The 24196-nt window shown below is 40.1% G+C and overlaps 1 protein-coding gene across 1 annotated transcript in view; it reads left to right on the plus strand.

The window, feature by feature from the left end:
• Window positions 1-24196, plus strand: part of CCDC7 (coiled-coil domain containing 7) — a 430640-nt gene that overhangs the window by 101705 nt on the left and 304739 nt on the right. Inside the window, exon 17 of the mRNA XM_061586654.1 lies at window positions 7614-7684. Coding sequence (XP_061442638.1) covers window positions 7614-7684 — 71 coding nt within the window. The remainder of the gene's footprint in view (window positions 1-7613; window positions 7685-24196) is intronic.

The raw sequence follows: 24196 nt of genomic DNA on the forward strand, positions 1-24196 counted from the left end.
TTTGGGGGTGAGGAGGAGCTTTCTCCTTGCCTTCCAATCAAATGCAGCCAGCTCTGTGGCCAGGGGGTGCATCAACAGGTCCTGGGGAAGGGAGACTTGGGCCCATTGTTGCACCTCCCGACTGACCAGAAACCCAGAGATAGAAGGACCCCAAAAAGCCAGAGTCTCCGGGTGAAAACCAGAGACCTGGCAACATTAGCTCAACAAGACTTACTCCCAGGAAAGTGTGTATAGGATTGCAACCCTAGCATCCAGGTACAGAAGAACACTGTAAGATACAGCATTTGCACCAGTAATTCCAAAGTGTTTTATGTTTTGCTGTAGTGACACATTTGGCTTACAAGTTTGTGAAACATGCTTCAATTGTTGAGTGTCACTCAATCATCAGCGAGCATGTCTCAGTTGGGGATAGTGAAGGCTGCTGCATTAGTGGAAATGGGTAATGCTGTAGTGACACATTTGGCTTACAAGTTTGTGAAACATGCTTCAATTGTTGAGTGTCACTCAATCATCAGCGAGCATGTCTCAGTTGGGGATAGTGAAGGCTGCTGCGTTAGTGGAAATGGGTAATGCCCCACCAGCCTTAGATAGCCCCCAGTCTAGGGGGTCGCACTGCCTGCCAGTTTCCTTCTCCTTAGTGTCAGTGTTGCCCTTGTAAAACTCAGCAAGAAGGAGCGTAAGGACAAAACTAGAATGAGTGGGCTCTGCCAGTCATTAGCTCTGGCTCTACCTATTGTTGGGCTTCCTGCCTTCTGCCCTACCAATCCAAATGAGCACCAGCCACCACTGCTTGAGGATTGTGTAGCAGCTTTTCCAAAGGGCTAGCTCATTGTATCGCTGCCTCTCCTTTGCCCAGCTTCTTCTTTTTCTCTCTCCTTCATCTCTGTCTTTTCCAAAATGGCTTATACAAGGCATAAGTTGGAAGTTCAGGCGGAACCCATGACTGCAGAGATGTTTGTTTACATTTAAGGATTCCCTTGTCCCTCCCAGATTGATACAGAATTGACTGAGGCGCTGGACCCACTATTCATAATGTTATTTGAGAGCCTTCAGTATGCATAAACTTGCAAATTGCCCATGTAGTATCTGAATTCACATCATTATGGATTAGTAAATCTTTCCTTTATTATAGGAAGGAGCCAATCTCTTCTACCAGCAGTTTTGAAGTATTTATTTATTCATTTGCATTTCTTCTTTCTCCCCACACCCAGAAGTAGCTTTGCCAAATAGTGTTAGGTAAATAATAGCCAGCTGTAAATAAAGCCTCAGGGTGGTTTTATTGAAATCAAACTGGGGAAGGATAGCAGGAAGAATAGTTGTAACTTCTTACTGAGAAGTGCTCATGCTGGCATTTAAAGCCTATCTATCCCCTCACCACTTCCACCAGAGGGGAAATGGCATAAATTTGTTTCTCTCAGCAATGGAGCATGGCGGGAGGTTGTTTGCCTTGAAAGTAGCTTGCTTTATTTTTTACCTATCCAAGATTTCCTGGGTTCCTCCTTTTCATGTCCTACCTTGCCATCACTTCAGAGTGACTGCTATGGAGTCCTCTGATCTTTCAGTGTGCCACACATACACACTCACACAGAGTCTTTTTCTGCCATGCACTCGCCAGACTTTTCAAATTAAATAATGAAAAAGCAACCCTTTAAGCAATGTTGGGAACTGGGATGCTCTTCTGCTATGGTAGCTGTGCTTGCTGCTGCTGGGCTCACTGTTTGTGTTTGCAAAGGCGTGTGTGTGCTGCATTCCCACCATGCAAGTGGACTAGAGAACATATAGTCAAAATGCTCTAATTGGATTGGCTAGGGGTATTGGTCTGGATTGAACCTCTTCACTCCTAATTACTGTGCCCTCAGAATTCCTGATTGGCTGCATACTGCTTAATCCAGACAAGACCGAGACGCTGTTAGTGAGTGCCTTCTCTGCCCAGATGGTGGATGTTCACCCTGTTCTGGATGGGGTTACACTCCCCTTGAAAGAACAGGTTCGTAGCTTGGGAGTTCTTTTCGACCCTTCCCTGTCTCTTGAGGCTCAGGTAGCCTCAGTGGCACGGAATGCTTTCTACCATCTCCGATTGGTAGCCCAGCTACGTCCCTATCTGGACAGTGACGACCTCGCCTCAGTCGTTCATGCTCTGGTAACTTCTAGATTGGACTACTGCAATGCGCTCTACGTTGGGCTGCCCTTGAAGATAGTTCGGAAACTACAGTTAGTCCAGAATGCAGCGGCCAGATTGTTGACGCGGACCAGAAGGTCCGCTCATATAACACCTGTTTTGGCCCGTCTGCACTTGCTTCCTATTTGTTTCCGGGCTAAATTCAAAGTGCTGGTTTTGACCTATAAAGCCTTACATGGCATGGGACCGCAATACCTGGTGGAGCGCCTCTCCCAATATGAAACTACCCGTACACTGCGCTCAACATCTAAGGTCCTCCTCCGAGTACCATCCCATCAAGAAGCTCGGAGGATGGTGACTAGAAATAGGGCCTTTTCGGTTGTGGCTCCCGAACTGTGGAATGGTCTCCCTGATGAGGTGCGCCTGGCGCCGACGCTGCTATCTTTTCGGCGCCAGGTGAAAACCTTTTTATACTCCCAGGCATTTTAAAGTGTATTTTTACAGTATTTTATTACTATGTTGTATTTTGGATGTTGTTTAGTTCTCGTATTGTTTGTGTGTTTTTGTTTCTTGAGTTATTGTATTTATTGTATTTATATATTGTGCTTGCTTTTACTTTTTATGTACACCGCCCAGAGAGCCTTCGGGCTTAGGGCGGTATATAAATTAAATTAAATAAATAAATAAATAAAATCACACACTAAGGGAGAAAGATGGAGATTTGTTGATTTTTAAAGTTGAGGGTGGGAGCTATAATGATGGGTGTATAATATAATTCTGTATAATACATTACCACTCTAATGGTAATGGACTCTAAACAAAGAGGCACAGTGAGTGAGAGGGAGTAGTGAGTAAAAGAAAAAGTAACAGTGCACTTTTTGGTGGGGGGATAGGCTTGTTGGTGGATTGGCACCCTGTCTGGTGCTTGATCTAGAAACTTCAGTTATTGCAGAATGCTGCAGCACTGGTGTTGACAGGAGTGTGACCCTGTCAGCACATAACATCAGAGCTCTGCTGTGGTTGCTGATATATTACCAGGCCAAGTTCAAGATGTTACTATTAGTATATAAAGCCCTTAACAGCTTGGGACCAGTTTACTTGCAGGATCGCCTTACCCATATATGCTCACTTGACAGTTTTGATTGTGGAACTGACACTGTTACAGGTGCCACATAATACTTTTAAGAACTCAGTCTCTGAGGGTGGCAGCATCTACATTTTGGAACTCCCTGCTGAGCAACATCAGACAGACATCATAGAATCGTAGAATAGCAAAGTTGGAAGGGGCCTATAAGGCCATCAAGTTCAACCCCCTGCTCAATGCAATATGTCTTTGCTGTACTCTCTTTGGCTTCTGCATAAAACATTTTGTTTAGGCAAGCCTATCCAGACACGTAGATGTTGATGTGTTTTAATCTCTTTTTAGTTAACTTTAATTATCTATTAAATGCTTTTAATTGCTTGTTTTTAACTGTTTTAGTTGATAATTTTAATAATTCTTGTGAACCACTTAGAAGTTTATTTACAATCAAGTGGCATATAAATGTTATTAAATAAATAAGTCTGCTCTTACCCGCCGGCATCCTCTGCATATATGGTGGCTAGACATCATAATATGGGCTAAGGATGATGTACAGTAGGGCCCGCTTCTTGGCGTTCTACTAATACAGCGCCAGCAGGGCGATCAGCTGGAGGGGGGGCTGGAGCTCCCCGTGCTCCAGCTGATCTCACCAGAGGAGGGGAAGACCAGCTGTAGAGTGCTACAGCTGATCTCCTCCTCTTCTGGCGCGATCAGACTACTGCACTCGAGCTGATCTCGCCGGAGGAGGGGAACAGCGTGCTACAGCTGATCTTCTCCTCCTCCGGCGCGATCAGCAGGTTAGGTTCCAGACCCCTGAGCTACAGCTGATCCGCTTTTCGACGGTTTTCGCTTTTTGGTTGGGGTCTGGAACCTAACCTGCCGTATGAGTGGGACCTTACTGTATAAGTTAATTTTTGTGTATGTGTTTGTGATATGATTCAGGTTGCTAGTTTGCCATAAGCACAGTGCAGTCTTGGCACAGTGATTCTATTATCATATTTTCAAGTTATTTTCTACAAAAGACTCCGTGCTGATTCACACAACACTGTTAATGGTGAGATGTTTCTCTCATGTAACTATATGATTTCATCTCTATCAAGGTGTCAGTTGCTACACTAGTATTATCCTTCTGTCCCTGGAAAACTGGTAGAAAGTATTATTAAAGCTAGATTAACTAAGTACATAGAAGAACAAGCTTTGCTGAAGCAGAGCCAGCATGGCTTCTGCAAGGGAAAGTCCTGTCTCAGTAACCTATTAGAATTCTTTGAGAGTGTCAACAAGCATACACATAGAGGTGATCCAGTGGACATAGTGTACTTAGACTTTCAAAAAGCGTTTGACAAGGTACCTCACCAAAGACTTCTGAGGAAGCTTAGCAGTCATGGAATAAGAGGAGAGGTCCTCTTGTGGATAAGGAATTGGTTAAGAAGCAGAAAGCAGAGAGTAGGAATAAACGGACAGTTCTCCCAATGGAGGGCTGTAGAAAGTGGAGTCCCTCAAGGATCAGTATTGGGACCTGTACTTTTCAACTTGTTCATTCATGACCTAGAATTAGGAGTGAGCAGTGAAGTGGCCAAGTTTGCTGACGACACTAAATTGTTCAGGGTTGTTAAAACAAAAAGGGATTGCGAAGAGCTCCAAAAAGACCTCTCCAAACTGAGTGAATGGGCGGAAAAATGACAAATGCAATTCAATATAAACAAGTGTAAAATTATGCATATTGGAGCAAGAAATATGAATTTCACATATACGCTCATGGGGTCTGAACTGGGGGTGACTGACCAGGACAGAGGGACCTCGGGGTTGTAGTGGACAGCACGATGAAAATGTCGACCCAGTGTGCGGCAGCTGTGAAAAAGGCAAATTCCATGCTAGGGATAATTAGGAAAGGTATTGAAAATAAAACAGCCGATATCATAATGCCATTGTATAAATCTATGGTGCGGCCGCATTTGGAATACTGTGTACAGTTCTGGTCGCCTCATCTCAAAAAGGATATTATAGAGTTGGAAAAGGTTCAGAAGAGGGCAACCAGAATGATCAAGGGGATGGAGTGATTCCCTTACGAGGAAAGGTTGCAGCATTTGGGGCTTTTTAGTTTAAAGAAAAGGCGGGTCAGAGGAGACATGATAGAAGTGTATAAAATTATGCATGGCATTGAGAAAGTGGATAGAGAAAAGTTCTTCTCCCTCTCTCATAATACTAGAACTCGTGGACATTCAAAGAAGCTGAATGTTGGAAGATTCAGGACAGACAAAAGGAAGTACTTCTTTACTCAGTGCATAGTTAAACTATGGAATTTGCTCCCACAAGATGCAGTAATGGCCACCAGCTTGGATGGCTTTAAAAGAAGATTAGACAAATTCATGGAGGACAGGGCTATCAATGGCTACTAGCCATGATGGCTGTGCTCTGCCACCCTAGTCAGAGGCAGCATGCTTCTGAAAACCAGTTGCCGGAAGCCTCAGGAGGGGAGAGTGTTCTTGCACTCGGGTCCTGCTTGCGGGCTTCCCCCAGGCACCTGGTTGGCCACTGTGAGAACAGGATGCTGGACTAGATGGGCCACTGGCCTGATCCAGCAGGCTCTTCTTATGTTCTTATGTTCTTATGTTCTTATCCTTGCCACATACTGTACACAGCTACCACAAAATAAGTTTTGTGGGTGCCAGACTTTGACATATTAGAGAATTTCTAATATATAGAAACATTAAAACATGGATAAGTGAACCAATTCTGTTTCTGAGTATTAAGATCTAGTCTAATCCATGCCAGTACTGGAGATTTTAGAGAAGCAAGATCTCAAGATTATGGTTTCTAGACTGGAAGATATTAAGTGTGGCACATGAAGTTGGGATGTACATTTTTTTTAATTACTTTATCCTACTTGAACTCTTATTTGAATATGAATATTCACTAATAGGCAAAAGATCCTTGCATTTAAGAACATACCTATAGCCAACAGATATTTCTATTAAACTTTAAAAAGCAGGGAAATTGGGTAGCTACTGTGAATGCATCAGGGGAGCAGGAGACCTGACCTCCTCTCTGAGATATTGTCCTGCCCTACAAATTTGTCAAAATGCAAACACAATTTGGGTTGGTCTTTCACAGTCCAATCCACTTCCTGTGTAGCTTAGAATAATTTGATAACGTGCCTCTGAGTATATAGTAAGTGGTGGCAACACCTGCAATCAGGACTGTATCTCCAAAGATGGAGAAATACATTTTTTGTATGTTTCTTTGTGTTCTTTTTATATTGCTTTTTTCCTGTGTTACTTCTACAGAGAATCTAACCTAGAAAATTATATTTCTCTCATCATTCATCTCCCTTCCCCCTTTTTTTTTTACATTTTGAACTCTCTATTCTGTCAGAGCGTTTTGTGTATTGCCATGAAAATTTAGAGGGTTGTTAAGTAAGCGTTTCTGAGTTCAGGACTATAATTTTTGTAAGGTTTTGTTTTGAAATGAGCTTATGGGAAGCATCAGAATGGCATAGGGGGTATTTTCAATTTAACATTGTGGAATGTGAAAAATCCATGCTGGTTATAGTACATAGTCACTCTTGTGGCTGTAAAATTTCAGATTTTTACAAAAATCAAATTGGTAACATTCCAGATGCAAAACTGACCTCACACTATTCCAGCTTCATGGATTCTGTCAACCAAGAAATCAGCTTTTACAGTATTGAATGCTAACCCAGGTATTCTTTCCTTTATTTAGAATTTGTATTTATTTTATTATTAAATTTATATCCGGCCCTTCCTCCCAAAAGGAGAATGGCATCACTATATGTGTGAAGTGGCTACAGTTATTACTATGTACCATTTCAGTACTTTAAGGCATCCTACACCCCTTGAGACTGAACTCTTAACAAAAAAATACAAAAGACTGCTTAAAGTTATGAAAATGGCTTTTAAATAGGGGAGGAGGATGGAAGCAGGCACTTCTCACATCACTCAACTGGAGACACATTCATTTTGTTCAACTTGTGATCAGTATTTTAGGTTTCAGAATTTAATATTCTTCACTAAAAATAATATACAAGTCCCACCTAAATCTTCCAATTGTATGAATGACTCTTCATGATGGTTAGTAAATAGGTGTGATATAATGCCTTATGCTTACAATAAAAAGCAAAATGTGAGTAGGGCCACACTAAGTAGCCACATTCCCTTACCATGAGTACAACCACAGACATGAAGGCCCCCTCCTTGCAGATGTTTGAACTATATATGCAGACGCCAGGGGCTACTTGGTGGGCTCAATATAGGATCAGGACTACTTGGAACAGCTCTACTCCTCACTTAAGTATTAGTTTTGCTTGTATATATAATGCCATAATAGGGCTAAGGTTTCAATGCCATTTGTTTTACAGTTCTGTATAATCTTATTAAATTATTTTTGTTTTCAAAGGTTGATTCCAAAGGTTCTGCAAAATCCAAGGAGACTGCAGAGATGAAAAAACGACGTCCAATAACAAAAGGGTAGGCATCCTTGAATGTTTATGGTATAATGGTAAGATAATGCAGTGCAGTGCTGGGTCTTTATATGGGACCACTTGTGAACAGTCATTTATGAATATGGTTAGTCAAGAAATCCTGTTTTTTCTGGCCTAAGAATATAGCTCTGTCACTTTAAACTATAGGTAAAGATCCTGTTTCTGGGAAGAGTTTGCTGTCCTCAGCAAAGAAATGAACTTATGCTGTTGTCAGCAGTGTTACCTTTGCAAGCTGCTCAAGGCCACAGCTAAAGCTTGTTAACGCTGTGGATCTGCACATATACACTATGGCCAGGGCCCCTGGAAAGTTCCATCCCAGGAAAATCCTGACTGACCCTGAGATTTCCATCCAGTTGCTATGCTTTTTTCTATAGAAGGTCAGCTTTTGCCCCACCTCTTCCCTGATGCCTTGCAACATCTGTGATGTGTTTCTTCTGTTCCTTGTGGGGTCAAGATCCTTCACATTCCTAAGCTATGCTGGTTTGTTTAGAGCTAGGCTTAGTTAGTTTTCTTGTTTTATTTTGTTTTATGATTCTCAATGCTGATGTTTTACCTCTGTAATTTTATGGGTGTTTTCGGTACTTCTATGATGTTGTTTTTAACTAGCCACTTTGAATAAAGCTATCTTACATTTATTGATGGGTGTGTTCTTCCAGGTGAGCCTTGGAGCTAAGTCTAGCATCTAGGCCTCTTTGGCTACTTGCTACTGAATAGTCTGTTTGGCCTGGAGCTCCAAGAAGCAGAGAGTCTGGTCTTTAGCTGTTGCTTCTTTGAAATCCCAGGGACATCTGTGTAATTTAAGGTTTGGGTTTCTCCTGGCCCAAACTGTTGGAGAGAAGGAGTGGTGGTAGCATGATTTATCTTACAGGTGTTTTTTTTTGTTATTTTCCAACCCTGGTAAGACTGGCAACTGAAGAGTGTCTTACAAGAGCTAGGCCTTCCAGGATTTTGGAACTCAATGATCTTGACATGGTTAATTTGTGATTGCTACAAAAAAATAGTGGGACTGCATATATGGGTAGCTTTGATTTCTGCTTTTCCAGCGTAGCATTACAAAAACGGTAATAAATGGTTGCTTTAACTACAGGCCACTGTAAAATAAAAATACTAATTCCAGAAGCAACTGTATGGTTTAATCATACTTTTTAAAAAATGTATAGTTTACTGCTTTCTGGTGTTTTTGTTTTTGTTGCATGCTAAGAAATGTAATACATCAAGAGATTTGATATTGTAGTGCATTCATTTTGTTTTGTTTTGCTATTTCAATCAATGCACAATTACATTTTTTATTTGCTACTGAAATGTTAGATATACTCATTGGCAAAGATATAGGCATTAGGGATGGACGAATCTGCCAGTTTTGATTTCTCTTGGTTTCTCATTTTTCCAACCTTAAGTTTAGTTCTCACATTTCCACATTAGTTCATGATTTTTTTAAAAAACTTACAAAATTCATTAGCAATTTGGTGTGTATTTCTCCTAACATAATTCGTTTTTGCAAGCAATTTCCCTTAATATAATGTACTGTAGGTCTATATATCATTGTCACTAATATATGCATGCTTTCTTCTAATCTACACATTGGTTGGTTGGAGAATTGTGCTGCAAAATTCAGAGAAGTGCAAATTTCAAATGATACTGATGTTCAATTTCACATATTGTTTCAGAAAATGTGAATTGGATAGGTTTGTATTAAAATGCAAACTGAATTAATTCTTGTAATATTCTGCATTGGTATGTTAAAATGTATGCTTTTGTATTTAAGGTAAGTGGTGAGTGATGGGAGGAGGGAATGAGTGAGATAGAATGTTGGTGTAGGCTGGTTTGTGATTGGCTGAGTGTCTGAGGGTTGAATGTTTATATTTGAGAAAATGACAGCTGACAGATAGGGAATTGATGTTTGAAGAGATAGACACAGACTTGAGAGGGAAAGGGTTGGAGGGGTGGTTAGAAGTGGGTAGTGAGGCAGGGTTGTACTTATAGTAGTTAAGGAACTTAGTGAGTGTAGTTTGTATGAACTGAAGAACTACAATTTGTAACCACACACTTGAGATCTGAGTTAAAAGTATTCTTGTTTAGTCATATCATTTGTTAAATAAAACTGTTTGGTTTAAAACTCACCTGATTCTTGGCCAGCTATTGCAAGGAGTTCAAGGGTGGGCAAGACATAAAACAAGGTGGATATAGTATCAATGGTGGTAGCAGAGTACCTGAAATAATAATTGTAGCAGGTTTCAGGGGTCCAACCCAAGGCTGTGATCTTCTAGAGACAGAAAGATTTGAAGTTTGACTGTATATGTTGGTTAGCAAGGGCTGGGGGGAATAAAGCAAAGTCCCTAAAGCAGCATTGTTTTAGAGTGCTAACTGAGAAAATGTGTCTCCTTCTGCTAAAGGCAGAGTGATAGCAGGTGGGAGTGCAACAATTCTCCCCACCCATTTTTAATAGACTTGCATAATAATCACCTCACATAGCTATTACAGTCAAATAATTGTGTAGCACTTTAAAGACTAACAATTCATTATGGCATAAGCTTTTGTGGACTTCAGTCTGCTTTGTCAGATGTGTGAAGTGAAATCTTAGTAGGCAGGTATGTAAAGGAATTGTTCTGACATAGCTTTTTCATTAGGGTCTAACTTGAAAGTTCTTTAAATCAATAGAAAGACTTGAATGGGCTTTGGCTCATACCAACATCTTCTGGTATTCATCTATGATTCCATTTTTGTTTTGAAGAATATGACAGAACCAAAAGCAACTTTACATGGCAGGACTGTATATATAGGTTAAGCATTAAATATTTGCTGATGATATGAATAATTTAGATATGTGGTTTATAAAGTTACAGAATCTCCTTCCTTTACAGTTTTCACTGAAATTCTAAATAGGTATTTATGATGATATTTTACATATATTTTCCCTGTATGAATAATTCAGGTAGCAAATCTTTTTATTGTTTATAGCCAATGGGTATTAGAATATAAATAAAAACAAAACCCCAGAAAAGACAATCTAAGAGTCACATGGCATCTAAACCACATCAATTTTCAGAACTATAGTTGGACTATATGCTTGGTATATTTCCTTCAGTCACTATGGTTTAGGAATTAAAGTATCTGTCCATTTTGGTTCTCTCAGTTTCTCAGTTTTAAATTCAGTTTTTTACATTTTTGTAGCAATTTCCTCATGAAAATTCTTCAGCATTTTAGTACAAATTTCTCCTAATAAACACATTTTGTATGCAGTTTTGACTGATGCACACATTTTGCAAGCAATTTCTTCTAACAGAATACATTTTTTGTTATTTTCATTAATATATTCATTTTATGTACACATTCCCATAATATATGTATTTTCATAAATGTTGTTTAGTTGAAGAACAGCATTGGAAAATTTGAATAATGGCAAATTTCAGTGGATGGCTGTGTTTTGGTCCTCATTTTGTTTCAGAAAGTGTGAATTTGAGAGATTCAGTTTTAAATGTAAACGGATCAAATTCTTCCCCTGTCTCTACTGTGGTTCTGGGATATTTCATTTGATGCATCGTTTTTTTTTGTAATAGTAGTTATAAGCCCCCCCCCTTTCAGTAACATGAGAAGCTCTAAGAACATAGGAAAAGCCTGCTGGATCAGGTCAGTGCATCCTGTTCTCATAGTGGCCAACCAGATGTCTGTGGGAAGCCCACAAGCAGGACCCAAGCACAATATTTACACTCATTGATTAATCTGGAGATATGGATATTGTTGTATATGTTATCCAGTCATTTCTAATTTCTCTTTCTCCAAGATGTTAATTTTCCAAAGGTCAGCCAGCAAAAGTATATATTCTTAGGAGAAGATAGATCAGTATATGTTGTAGTGGCACACCAGCAAATAGTAGTTATTTAGTGACAAGATTGATATATTGACCACTGAATAAGCCCCTTATAGGCTAGAAACGTGTTTGGTCTATAACCCAACAGTTTGTCATGTAAGTGTTTGACATATTGTTGCTGGCTGCAACAGATGATGTTTTGTTATATATATATGTGTGTGTTTGCAATAACAATATTTTAGACATTTTATTTAATGGACATATATTTCCTTGTTTCTTTGTGTGTATATATAATTATTTTGAGGAGATTAAAGCTGAATATTGTTTACTCATTTGTGTTGAAATTACACTCTCTAGGTTTAAGTATGCATACCCAACTTTGTATTGCTATTTTTCTCTTGAACATTTCCTTGTTCTTTTGTCTAAGTGTAGAGCACTTGGTCACTTGGGTTTCTTCTGTTTGCCCTGAAATAAAGATGTGTAGGGGGAAAATTGTACTTCAGTGGTAAAACACAGGCTTTGCATGCGAAAGATCCCAAGTTGAATCCCTGGCATCTTCAGGTAGAGTTGGGAACGTCCTTTGCAGGGCTGGCCTCAGACATGCTGGAGCCCTTGGGCACAAGTCTGCCCTGGCCCCTGGTGCTCCTCTTCTGCGATTCGCAGCAGGATCGCTGCTGCGGATCGCATGGCGAGAGCTCCGGAGCCCCTGCCATTCCCTTCCTTCAACCTATCTTTCTTGGCTGTTGTGTGGTTGCATGTGCAGCGCTGCCCTTAACCAAGATGGCAGCTGAGGTTTCCCTAAGGGACTGAAGCCTCTGCCGCCATCTTGGCTCATGGCAGTGAAGAACAAAATATGTCTTCATATATCTTGCAAGCAGCCCACCTGTTCTTTCTTTGCACTGAATTCTGCTTGTAATTTTTTCTCATTTGTGTACCCTGTGCAGTTTCAAATATGACAATATTTGATAATAGATCACAGGCACAGGCTTCTAGAAATATCTGGAAGTAAGGAGGCACCAGCTGCCCTTTCTCCCATCCATGGGATAAGTGCCTTGGAGAGTCAGGGGAATGGAAATTCAAAATTGTCCCCAGGCTCCACAGTGACACAGTGGGTCTCTGCTGCTGTTTCTGCTGCTTGTCCCAGCTGCTGTTAAAAACAGTCGAAACCCAGCCCCATGCTTGTCACACTGTAAGCTTCTTGGATGACTGATCTTGCTGGTAAGTCACAATTAGGAGCTGGTCCTCGCTATGGCAGTGCCTTGAAAACTCAGAGGGATGATACAAATTTTCACATTTCCCCCTGACTCCCCAATGATCCAGCTGCCACAGCAGCTTTCTTCTGCCAGCTGTACCATCAACCATGGCATCCTTTTGAACCATTTAGTATACTGTCATCTAGTGGAGCTGTTTCAGGTGATGTGGCCCAGGCTTCCAGTGTGACCAGAGGAAACCCTTGACAGACCACTGTAAATTGTTGACTGGTAAAATACAAATAAAATTAATAAAAGCTTGGGGCAGTGTTAGATCCAACTCTTTGGATGCTTTAATAGCATCTGTAGCATGAAGTGCCTTTTACCAGCTTAGGCATTGGCATGATCTGTAGCCTTTTCTGGTCATAGATAGCCTGTCCAGAATAGTTACCCATGCCCACTTGCCGATTACTATAATGCATTGTACATGGGGCTGCCTTGAAGGTTTCTTGGAAACTTCAGCTTATTCAGAATATATTAGTTAGACCATTAACTGGTATCTTTTTTTATATACCAAAAGGTTTACACTGGCCTGGCTATCAGTATGTTTCTGGGCACAAATCAAAGTACAGGTCTTGACTTCTAAAGTCCTAAATGGCTTAGCCTCAGGGTACCTTCTCCCATATGAACCTGCCCAATGTGTAAGATTAGATTCAGAAACTTCTTTCCAGAGAGAGCTTTTTCTTTCATTTTCAAACAAAATGTTTCTTTTCCTTTTTTGTAAAACCTTTGTTAGCCAGAGGGAGTTTTTTCAATGATGGCAGTTTGTCATTGATGGCACCCCAGATAAAATTGGCAGGTACCTTGATTATTATTGTTTAAGCACCAGGTTAATCCCATTATATTTACCAAGGCTTTTAACTGAGGTATGTCCTTGTTGCTCTGTTTTGATCAATTGGTTTTATTGTCTGCTGTCTAGCTGATTTCAGTTTCCTGCTTGTGACTGTTGTTTCTGCATGTGTGTTTTAATGTTTTTCCCATTTTTAAAAAAAATTGTTTTTTTTTGTTCTGTCTATTGCTTTGGAGAGCATTAGTGGAAAATCAACTAAAAATATTTAAGATAAGTAAATAGTTGCCACTGTATAATACCAGATTTAATATAGCCAGATGCTAAGAAAATTAAAGCTGCAGGTTTACTTGATACAGTCAAATATATAATAGTTATTCTTTGACAATGTAGTTAAATCGAAACTGTATTAAAAACAGACAGGTATAAATAAGTCTCTTAGAGGCCACAGTTTCAACATGGCTAATATTGGTTGAATGCTCATCTGTTGAATGCTTCCTGAAACCTTGCCTTGCAATACTTTATAGTACTAAAAGACTCAGATTTGTGGTTGAGAACTTTATTGCTATGTTCTACTAACCAAAGTAGGTGAAAGGGTTTTTGAAGTTAGTGACTGGGATTGTCAACATGTTAGATTCCATTAAAAGTAGAAAATGAAGTTGCTGGTCTCTAAATAGCATTCTTTGAGAAAAACATAGGTTCCTTAATATGTTCTGCCTCACTTTTCCACTGTGGATTCCTAGTTTGGACTATGCTAAGTTTCAGGTAGAGATTGGAAGAAACTGAGGTAACTCCATGTTAAAGGAGGGGAGGTGCAGGCACTTCTCATTGATACTACTTTTAAGAAGGTTCTAAGGCCTTACTGCTTATAACAGTCATTGCTATACACATAGAGATGCTTTCTAACTAGGAGCAAGTTGCACATGACGCTAAATATGTAACTTCTGTTTTCTGAAATGGTAAATATCAAACATGGAGGGGGCAATCAGGCATACTAGGAATTGAGGTGAATCCTTTCCTCCTTAACCAGATTCCTGATTAACTCCACCCACAACTGGTATTAACCACAGAAGGGAAGCTCCTTTTGGCACTAATCAAAGCTTATCTCCTGGGACTACTAGACGGTTTCCTCTCCCTATGTTTTGCCCTATGTTAAACTAAGCTGAACAGGAAAAGATGTGGGTATGGTCAGAGACCTTTTTCTGCCCAAGGGCCATATTCCCTCATAGTCAACCATCCAGGCGATACATGTTATGCAAATTTCCTGCTGGGAGGAAAGGCGGGATATAAATCAAATTATAAATAAATAAATGTCTCCATCCAGTGAAATAAGAGATATGATCATGTTCAAGAACACATTTGAGCCAGACAAAAGCCCTTGAGAGGGGCATGGAGTACAGCCATTGAGTGTTGTGGTCTGGAAGGAGGCATGGTTTCAGGAGAGTACTGAAGACCAGCTAGAAAGGCTTGGAGGGTTGCATTTAGCCCTTGGGCCTGAGGTTCTCCATCCCAGTGTACAGTTTGCTATCTGCAAAGGTAAAAAAAGCATGAAGTCAGTCTGAACCACCACACAGAGTAAGATAGAGAATGGGTTCAAATATTCACTTACCACATTTACAGTGAGAGTTCATTATGCATATGAGGTAAACCTATGCCCCTACCATGCATAATAAGATGCATGTCTGGAATGTATGCAGGAACAGATACCACACTGGTTATTGCAAGGAAATATATAATTTCCAGTGAGGTAGCCATGCTAGTTTGTGGCACCAAAAACAACAGAGTGTCTTGTGGCACATTAAAGACTTACAAATTTATCATGACATAAGCTGTTGTGGACCACAGCTTCCATAATCAGATGAGTGTGTATTATTGTGAGTTACTGGTATTTTTACACATTTGGAGGGAGGGATTGCAAAGTGTGCTCATCCAAATCTACCCTCAATGTTAACACAATTATTTGGAAATTATGAATAACTATTAAGAACACTGACAGAATAGCCTATTAAAATTAATCCCGGGTTGCTCTTTAGGTCCTAAAAGAATTCCTGAAAATCTCTGAAGAATGGTTTCCAAAATTCCACGAGGAGTGAAATAAAACCAAAACAAGGATGCTGGGTCTTGCTGCTGAATAAATAAGATGGTTTGAGCTTCAATATGTTCTGCAATCTTATTAGACATTAAGGAAAAACACCAATAGAAAAGCTGTGATTCCCACTTTAGCCACTTGGTCTTTAGTCTTTGTTTATTCATTCATTCTTAATATATTGGCCACTTTCCCAAAACTGAATTGCCCTAAATGGCTTATGCAAGTTCAATACAGAATAACAAAAGTCAGATGTAAAACATTTAAAATAATAATGAAGATATAAAGCGGACTAAAAACTAGCCCCAAGTTATGGTTTGAGAACATATATGAAGTGACCAACCAGCTGAAGTTAAGCAGGTCTGGGTATGGTTAGTGCCAGAATGTGTGACCGCCTGGGAACTATATATACAACACCTTGGAAGAAAGGTGGGATAGAAATATAAGAAAATAAATACTATTCTGTCTAAAACAAATAATTGCGTTATATTACATGACAATATTGACTGTGGAACCAACTACCCTCCCACACACATACACTTATGGGCATAGATCAGCCCAGAAATAAATCTGTTGGCTGGGTAGAGCAATCCCAGTTAACCCCTTGCCTATATACAAGAGCAATGGCATCTACGTGTTCACAAACCTGTCCTGCTCTGTGTGCCTTTGATAGCTGTATGACAGTAAGTTTCTTATGTAGAGCCAGTAGCCATACTGTAGTCATCCAGGCACTTGTGAAGCCCTCTGATAGTTGAGCAGTTTCTGCTCTGGCCATCTCAAGTAACAGTATTACCAAGGTCACATTCACACCATACATTTAAAACACTCTTATACTACTTTAACAGTCATGGCTTTCCCTCAAAGAATCCTGGGAATTGTAGTTTGTTAGGGGTGCTGGGAATTACAGCTCTGTGAGAGGTCTAACAACTGTCAGCACCTTTAACAAACTATGATTCCCAGAATTCTTTTGGGAAAGCTATGGCTGTTAAAGTGATATAAAAGTGCTTTAAATGTATGGTGTAGATGTGACCCAAGTCTTTATGTACGACTAGCGCCTTTGTTCCAGAGAGAAGCTTAATAGTGCAAGAGTGGCCTCCAGAGGGACCAGTAATGACATAATATCTGATATAATCCCAAAGGCCATTTGATAAAACCCCTTGATTTTTGGAGATAGCCACCAAAGATGAAAGATTGACCCTTCCCTGCCCCTATCTCCTAGTTGATATGGCTCTATTGATGCAAATGAGCATGACCAGGTGCCATCTGTAGCAAACCTATAGGGCAGACTACCTTACTTTTGTTGAAATGGTGAACACTGGTTGTTGAGACAGTATAGCTTCCCACCTGTTCTCAGAAATAGGCGCCCCATGTCATTTCCTTACACAATCATAGCTTTGCTGTGCCCCCATAAGAGCTAGAGATCATGATTTTTTCAACATGGAGGACACTCTTTTCTCCATTTGCATAGAGCAGATATGCATATTTTCTCAAAGACTAAGAGATCTGTCTAAAATCCCTACTCTATGTACTGTTATGGCATATGAAAAAAACTGAGGTTGCAGTCAAGAGACCTGCATTCCTTGAAGTGCTTCCACACTATTCTGAGTCACTGCACAATAAGCCATGGCTAGTGGCAGGACTTTTGGAAAGGCCTCCCTTGCAGATCTTAGGGCCTGGTTGGTACAGGGATAAATGCTATTTCAAATATTTAGGGCTTATAGATTAAAATCATCCTCTTGAATTGGGCTCAGTAGCAAACAGTCGACCAGTGTAGATCTTGTGTAACAGGTGTTAAATGATTTTGAGTAACCACACCACTTATCACTCTGGCAGTCACATTCTACACTAGTTGCAGCATCTGGGCCATCTTCAAGGGTAGCTCCATATAGAGTGCATTACAGTAATCTAATCAGGAAGTTACCAGTGCACAGATTACTGTGGCAAAGCAGTCTCCAGGAATGGTTGTAGCTGGTGCACCAGCCAGACCTAGAAAAGGCACTTATGCCACCAATCCATGCCAACATGGACATTAAGTGACAATACAGGACCCCAGACTATGCAGCAGCTCCTTCAAGGGGCGTATGACCCCCATCTAGAACAGGCCAGCTACCTAATTTCCAGACACGAACCACCTACCCACATCACCTCTGTCTTGTCAGTCTTCAGTCTGTCTGTTGGCTCTCATGTAGCCCATTACAACCTCAAGATAATGATCCCGCACCTGCATGAATCACATGTTTCTGCTGATGAGGCAAAATAGAGCTTGGCATCATCCACATGTGAATGACACCATGTCTCAGGTCCTCTTCCAGTGGCTTCATATAAATGTTAAAGAGTATGGGGGATAAAATTGAAACTTGCACAACTGCCAAAAGATTGAGCAGAAGTCACCCAATGCTACTTTCTGGAAATGGCCCTGTAGGAGCAGGACCACTATATTACCATGCCTTCAACTTTCAACCCAGAGTGCTGCTCTAGAAGGATATCATGCTCAATGCTATAAAAAACCAGTGAGAGATCAAGGGGAATCAACAGGGTTGTACTTCTCTCATTTCTCTTGATAAAGATCATCCATGAGGGTGACTAAGGCTGTTTCAGTGCGAAAACCAGGCTTGTAGCCATATTGAAATGAGTCCATATCAGTTTTCTCCATGCAATCTTGAAGTTGAATCACCCTCTCAAGTACCTTGCCCAAGAAGAACATGTTAGCAACTGGGTGGTAGTTATCACAAACCTCCAAGGCCAAGAAGGGCCTCTTGAGAAGGGACCACTGCACTGCCTCCTTTACTGTGGCTGGTACCACCCCCACACAAAGAAGCCTTACTGACGCCTTGATCCTACCCAGTCACCTAGAGAATCAGAAGAATCCTTTGAAAATGGACTATCAAGTGGATTTCCTTTTGTTCAACTATTCAACACCTATCATGGCACGGTCTCTTTCTATGAATCTTTTCCACCTTAATGTTTTTAAAAAATATGTACATTATACTTAGATATTCAAATTGCTTTGCAATATACATTATTTACATATTCATTGACATATATTTTTTGTTGTCCAGACTGGTGCCTCACTGATTCTCTCTTTTTCTCAAGTGTCTGTTGATTTTTATGTATATGTTTGTTGCTAGGGGCAGCTTATATACATAAAGACTGCAATCCTAACCCTTATTCAGAAGTACTTTTCTCTGAATTCAGAGTAGTTTACTTCTGTGTAAATCAGTTTAGGATTATAGCCTTAATTCACTTCCTACTATGAATTTAAAAACAACTGAATGCAGTGTTCATTATTGTTTTTTTCACATGGAAAGAACTGATTGATTTTTGAGCCTCTTTGTTAAGGTGTGGAGAATCAGATGGATTTGACAGCTAATTTCTGAAGATCCATCCATTTCATATATCTTTGTTTTAAAATCATAACTGCCCTTGTCCCAGTTCCAGACAAATCCCAAATGCTCCCTCCATGTTGATTTATTTATTTATTTAATATATATCCCACCTTTCCTTCCAGAAGGAGCCCAGGGCGGCAAACAAAACACTAAAAACACTCTAAAATATATTAAAAACAGACTTTAAAATATATTAAAACAAAACATTTTTTAAAAAGCTTAAAAATATCTTAAAAAGGAATTCCAACACAGACTCAACTGGGATAAGGTCTCTACTTAAAAGGCTTGTTGAAAGAGGAAGGTCTTCAATTGGCGCTGAAACGATAACAGAGATAGTGCCTGCCTAATATTTAAAAGGCTAGGTGTGACAACACTAAAGGTCTGCTTCCTATGTTGTTCGGAATGGACCTCCTAATAAGATGGTATCTGCAGGAGGCCCTCATCTGCAGAACGCAGTGAATGACTGGGTATATAAAAGGTAAGACTTATAAGTTGTTCTTTGCTGGCAGCCTATATGCACTTACTCAATTCCCTTTCTACTGTGAATTTAAAAACCAACAGAACATATAATTCATTATTCTTTCTCACATAATAGGAATACAATGGTACAAAAAAGTAATAAAGTCATACATTCCTGGACACAAAGAGCAAAATATCAACTACTGCTCTTCTTTTATGCCTGAGGGAAATGAGACAGGATGAGAGGTTTAAACTGAACTGAGAAATCTAGATAGTGAGATAAACTGCAATCCTAACCTCACTTACCTGGAATTAAGCCCATTGAATTCAGTGAGACCTATTTCTGATTAGACATGGTTTGTAGGTCTGTGCACAGCCCCCCAATCCACCCAGGCACTAATCCAGGATCCCTGGATCAGACCAACATATCCTGGGGACCACACACCTTGGATTTGGTTCTGAATTAGTCCTGGGGCAGGACAAATGTTTAATTAGGCTTTAAAAAACACATTTTTAAAAACCTACGGTTGGGAGCGGGTGGGAGAAGGAGATATTGTATGTCCTTCCCCCCCCCACACCAAGAGCAAGGGATTAAATTATATGGGGTGTTCCTTCACAAGCAGCTTGTCTGCAGGGAAGGCACACTTGCAAAGGAGCGCTCAGCAGGAACAATGCCTCTGATCAACATTGATTGAGCGGAGGCATCGATCCTGCAGAGTGCTGCTTCTTAAGCAGCTTCCCTGAAGGGAAGCCATCTGCAAATGAGCACCCTGCACTCCACAGGATCGAATTCTCTATTCAACAGCTGTGAGCAGAGGCATTGATTCCACAGAGTGCTCCTTTGCAACTGGCTTTCCTGTGAGGGAGCCTCTTGCAAATGAACATCCTGCACTCAGTAGGATCAAATCCTCTGCTCAATGGGATGCTGCTTTAGGGGCGAGGCATCAGTCAGGAGGGAGAGTCAGGCTGCCTGATCCACAGCAATCTGGGCTATCTCAATCTGACTCAAGCGACGCTCAGATCCCCCCAAATCAGCCCAATTTGGTGCAGGCTTCAGGCCTTGGATGAATCTGGTGCACAGCCCTAATGGTTACAATTGCAGCAATAGATGGTTTTGTGATGGGCCATTAGCCACTTCATTAACTTTGGTTTTAATATGCCACAAGACTCTGTTGTTTTTGCTGCCGAAGACTCAAAAGGTTACCCATTTGGAAATTCATTCACTTTGAAATTGATTTGTAAATATTTATTGATGTCTGAGATATACTTGTATATTTCCACATCATGGATGAAGAAATGCAAGAAAGACTTGCAAAATAAACAAATTGCAGAGGAATGGAAAATAGAGGGAAAAAGTATAAATAAATGTCTGAGTGGGTTGAGGCATCTCCTTAGTCAACCTCCTTCAGCTAGGTTTTACTAACCATGGTGGGCAGATTGACTGATTTTCTATTGCATCCTCAGGTTGCAATAACTAAACTGCTCCCACACAATTTGACTCAATGGACTCTGGACACCTCTACAAAACTACACTAATAGTGGCATGCCATTCAGCATACTCTCAGCAATTTTACCCTCAAAATGCCTTGTTTATTATAAGAATGAAATATAGGACTGAAATTGAAAAAATGGAGCCTAAGAAAGAGGTACACACATTCAGACAAGCATCTCAATTTTATAAGAGAAGCTGGTTAGAGGAGATATTCAGTGAATTATTTATTAATGCAATATAGACAAAATGTCTCCTCTCTTTGAGACACTTTCCCCTTCTGAAACCTACCCTTTCCCTCTGAACCTCTGAATCACGTTAGGGGAAGAAATATTAAAAAGTATAATCATACTTTTTCTTACATCTCATTTTTAGCACTTCCTCTGCTAAATCTTAATACCTGTTGTAGTTGTTTAACTGTTCTGTACCCCACTGATATCTTTTTATATATTAAGCAGTATAGAAATAGTCTAAATAAATAAAATAAATAGATAAAAAGAATAATTTTTATGTGCACTAAGAAGTTAACAATGTTCTATACGTTTCTCAGGGGCCTTCCTGATTCAACAGGATAGGACTTTCACAGATTCATTGCAGAAGTTGCTTCATCTGTCAATTGTATGTCTTGCTCAAGTGTTTGGCCCCTGATGATTTTCTTTCTGTTTCTCTCTGGATGATAGTCCATCGGGGTAAATGCTGCCATCTATCATCCACAGCCAGGAAATGCAACAGAAGTGAGGAAGTAGATTGCTTCATTCTAGGTGGAGCCTCCTCCTGTCTTCTATCTGAGCAGTTGAGAGGCAATGTGGTGTAGTGGTTAAGGTGTTGAACTATGACCTGGTAGACCAGGGTTTGAACCCCCACATAGCCATGAAGCTCACTGAATGTCTATTTAAATGGCCCCTGTGGCCCATTCTCATTTAATAACTTGTAGCTGTTCATTATGTTCTGCTTTAAATGAGGATGTCATCTCTATATATCTTAGTACCAGTAGTCATGTCAAAAATGTATTGCATGATCCTTAGATCCACCACAGGGACAGACTTAATATAAAATGGCAAACTGGAGTAACAGTAGCACCCAAAAGGTGCATTAAATCTGCATAAACATGAATTACTTTTGTTTACTGGTAATTGCCAGATTCTAGCTTTGGCATCTAAAGTGGAGAAGTATTTTGCCCCTGTCATATCCCTAAAACTGTACTCTCTAACTGGGAGAGTGAAATGTTCTTGTAAAGCTCTTTTGGGGCAAAGCAGAGTCTAAAGCTGCAATCCAGTACATGTCTACTCAGAAATAAGCTCCATTGGGTTCAGTGGGACTTACTCCCAGGTAAGTGTGTATTGGATTGGATCCTAAGTGAATCATCCTTCTTTTCTATTAGAACTAAAGTATGAACCCCTTCTGTGGAGTCTTCTACTTTTTCAGCCGTTCAAGTTTTTCCCTATAATATCTCTGTGGAACTTTGCAAGGGGTTCCACTGGTTTATTTGGCTGTATTATTTGTATTTTATACAGTGGTCATTTTGCATGTATCCTCAAAGACATCATGGTATCTCTGTTCAATGTATAGGTCTTTCACTTGGCTTACTAGATGCAATATTTTAATTATTATTTAATGATTACATTTATATCCTGCCTTCCTCCAAAAGGAGCCTAGGGCAACAAACAGCAAGCGATAAAACACTAAAACACCTTTAAAAACATATTTAAAAATCCTACAAATAATTCCAATTCAGATGCAGACTGGGGTCAAGGTCTCTACGTAAAAGACTTGTTGAACTTCAGCAGGCACTGAAAAGACAACAGAGATGGCATCTGTCTAATATTTAAGGGAAGTGAATTCCAAAGGGTAGATGCCACAATACTAAAGGTCTACTTCCTGTGTTGTGCGGAATGGACCTCCTGATGAGACTGTATCTGCAGGAAGCCCTCATCTGCAGAGCACAGTGATCAATTGGGTATATAAGGGATGACAATCTGTCAGGTATCCTGATCCCAAGCTGCATACCATTGTATAAACTGAAACCAGCACCTTGAACTTAGCTTAGTAGGCCCAGAGCATGACAAATATTTAGTCCTAGCACTGGGTCTGTGATTCTATACACTATCACAAGTGGAATTATTTCTGTTTGATCTTGGAATATAGAGTCCAACTCACAGATATTTGTGTGGGATTGCTGTCTCACTGTAAGCCCTCATTCTATGTATGTATGTATGTATGCATGCATGTATTTAATTAAATAACCTTGCCAGTTTTAAATGTTTTGCATCCAAGATCACATTTACCTCAGCTCCAGTATCCAGTTTGTATTGCATCACAGTTTCATTTGTTTCTGAAGCAGTGATCCATTCCTCAAAGACCTGTTGATTTTAATCAATCTAAGTAGACTTCTTCCACAGTGCCAGCCTGTGAGAAATTATCTGCTTGCACTTGTACTTTTTTCTGATCCTGTCTAGGCTGATAATGTACATTTGGAAAGTGGTTGTATTTTGTGCATGCATAGCAATGCTTCATCATTGCACGGCACTGTTTATATCTGTGACTGCCTGCACAATGCATGTATTTCTGTAGGTACAGTTTTCATTCAGAGATTTGTGCTTGTTGCGTCCCAGTACCTGTGCTAACAGCTCATTCTGCATACTTCCATTCAGGATATGTCCTTTCTATGAAATCCTGACCATGCTGTGTTTAGGATTCCTGGGGCTTTGTCCTGTACTTACTGCATCAATGAGAACAGTTGCTTTTTATTTTCCAAGACTTGCATTCTTTTTTACTGTTTGCCATCTCTAACTCTCAATCCTATTAGATCCCCATTGGTTACTCAGGAACTCAGAACTGCATGACTGACTTAGCAGTTTAAGATCAGTAAGGAATTATTCTACTGATTCCCCTTCTTGCTGAACCCTAAAGTAAAATTTGAACCTTTCATAAGTGTCATGGCTTTTGGGAATGCGATACTCCTCAAATCAGTTTAGAACTACTGAAAAACTAACCTGTTCCTCTTATCTTCATTGCATAGCCTGGTATAGGTCTAATGCTCTGCTACCTTTTGAGGATTTAAAAAAAATCCTTTTAATGCTTGTGTTTAGTATGTAGATAGATGGTGAAGTCCTGCTTAAATCTTTTTTCCAGGATTCTGATGCATTGCAACTGAATTTCAGCTTCCCTGGGGCGTCAAGTCATTTCATGTTTCTGCCTCAGTTTTCTGCTACTTTTCTTTCTCCTTCCTGTTA

Source organism: Rhineura floridana, chromosome 10 (assembly GCF_030035675.1).
Source record: "Rhineura floridana isolate rRhiFlo1 chromosome 10, rRhiFlo1.hap2, whole genome shotgun sequence".
NCBI classification, from domain to species: domain Eukaryota; kingdom Metazoa; phylum Chordata; class Lepidosauria; order Squamata; family Rhineuridae; genus Rhineura; species Rhineura floridana.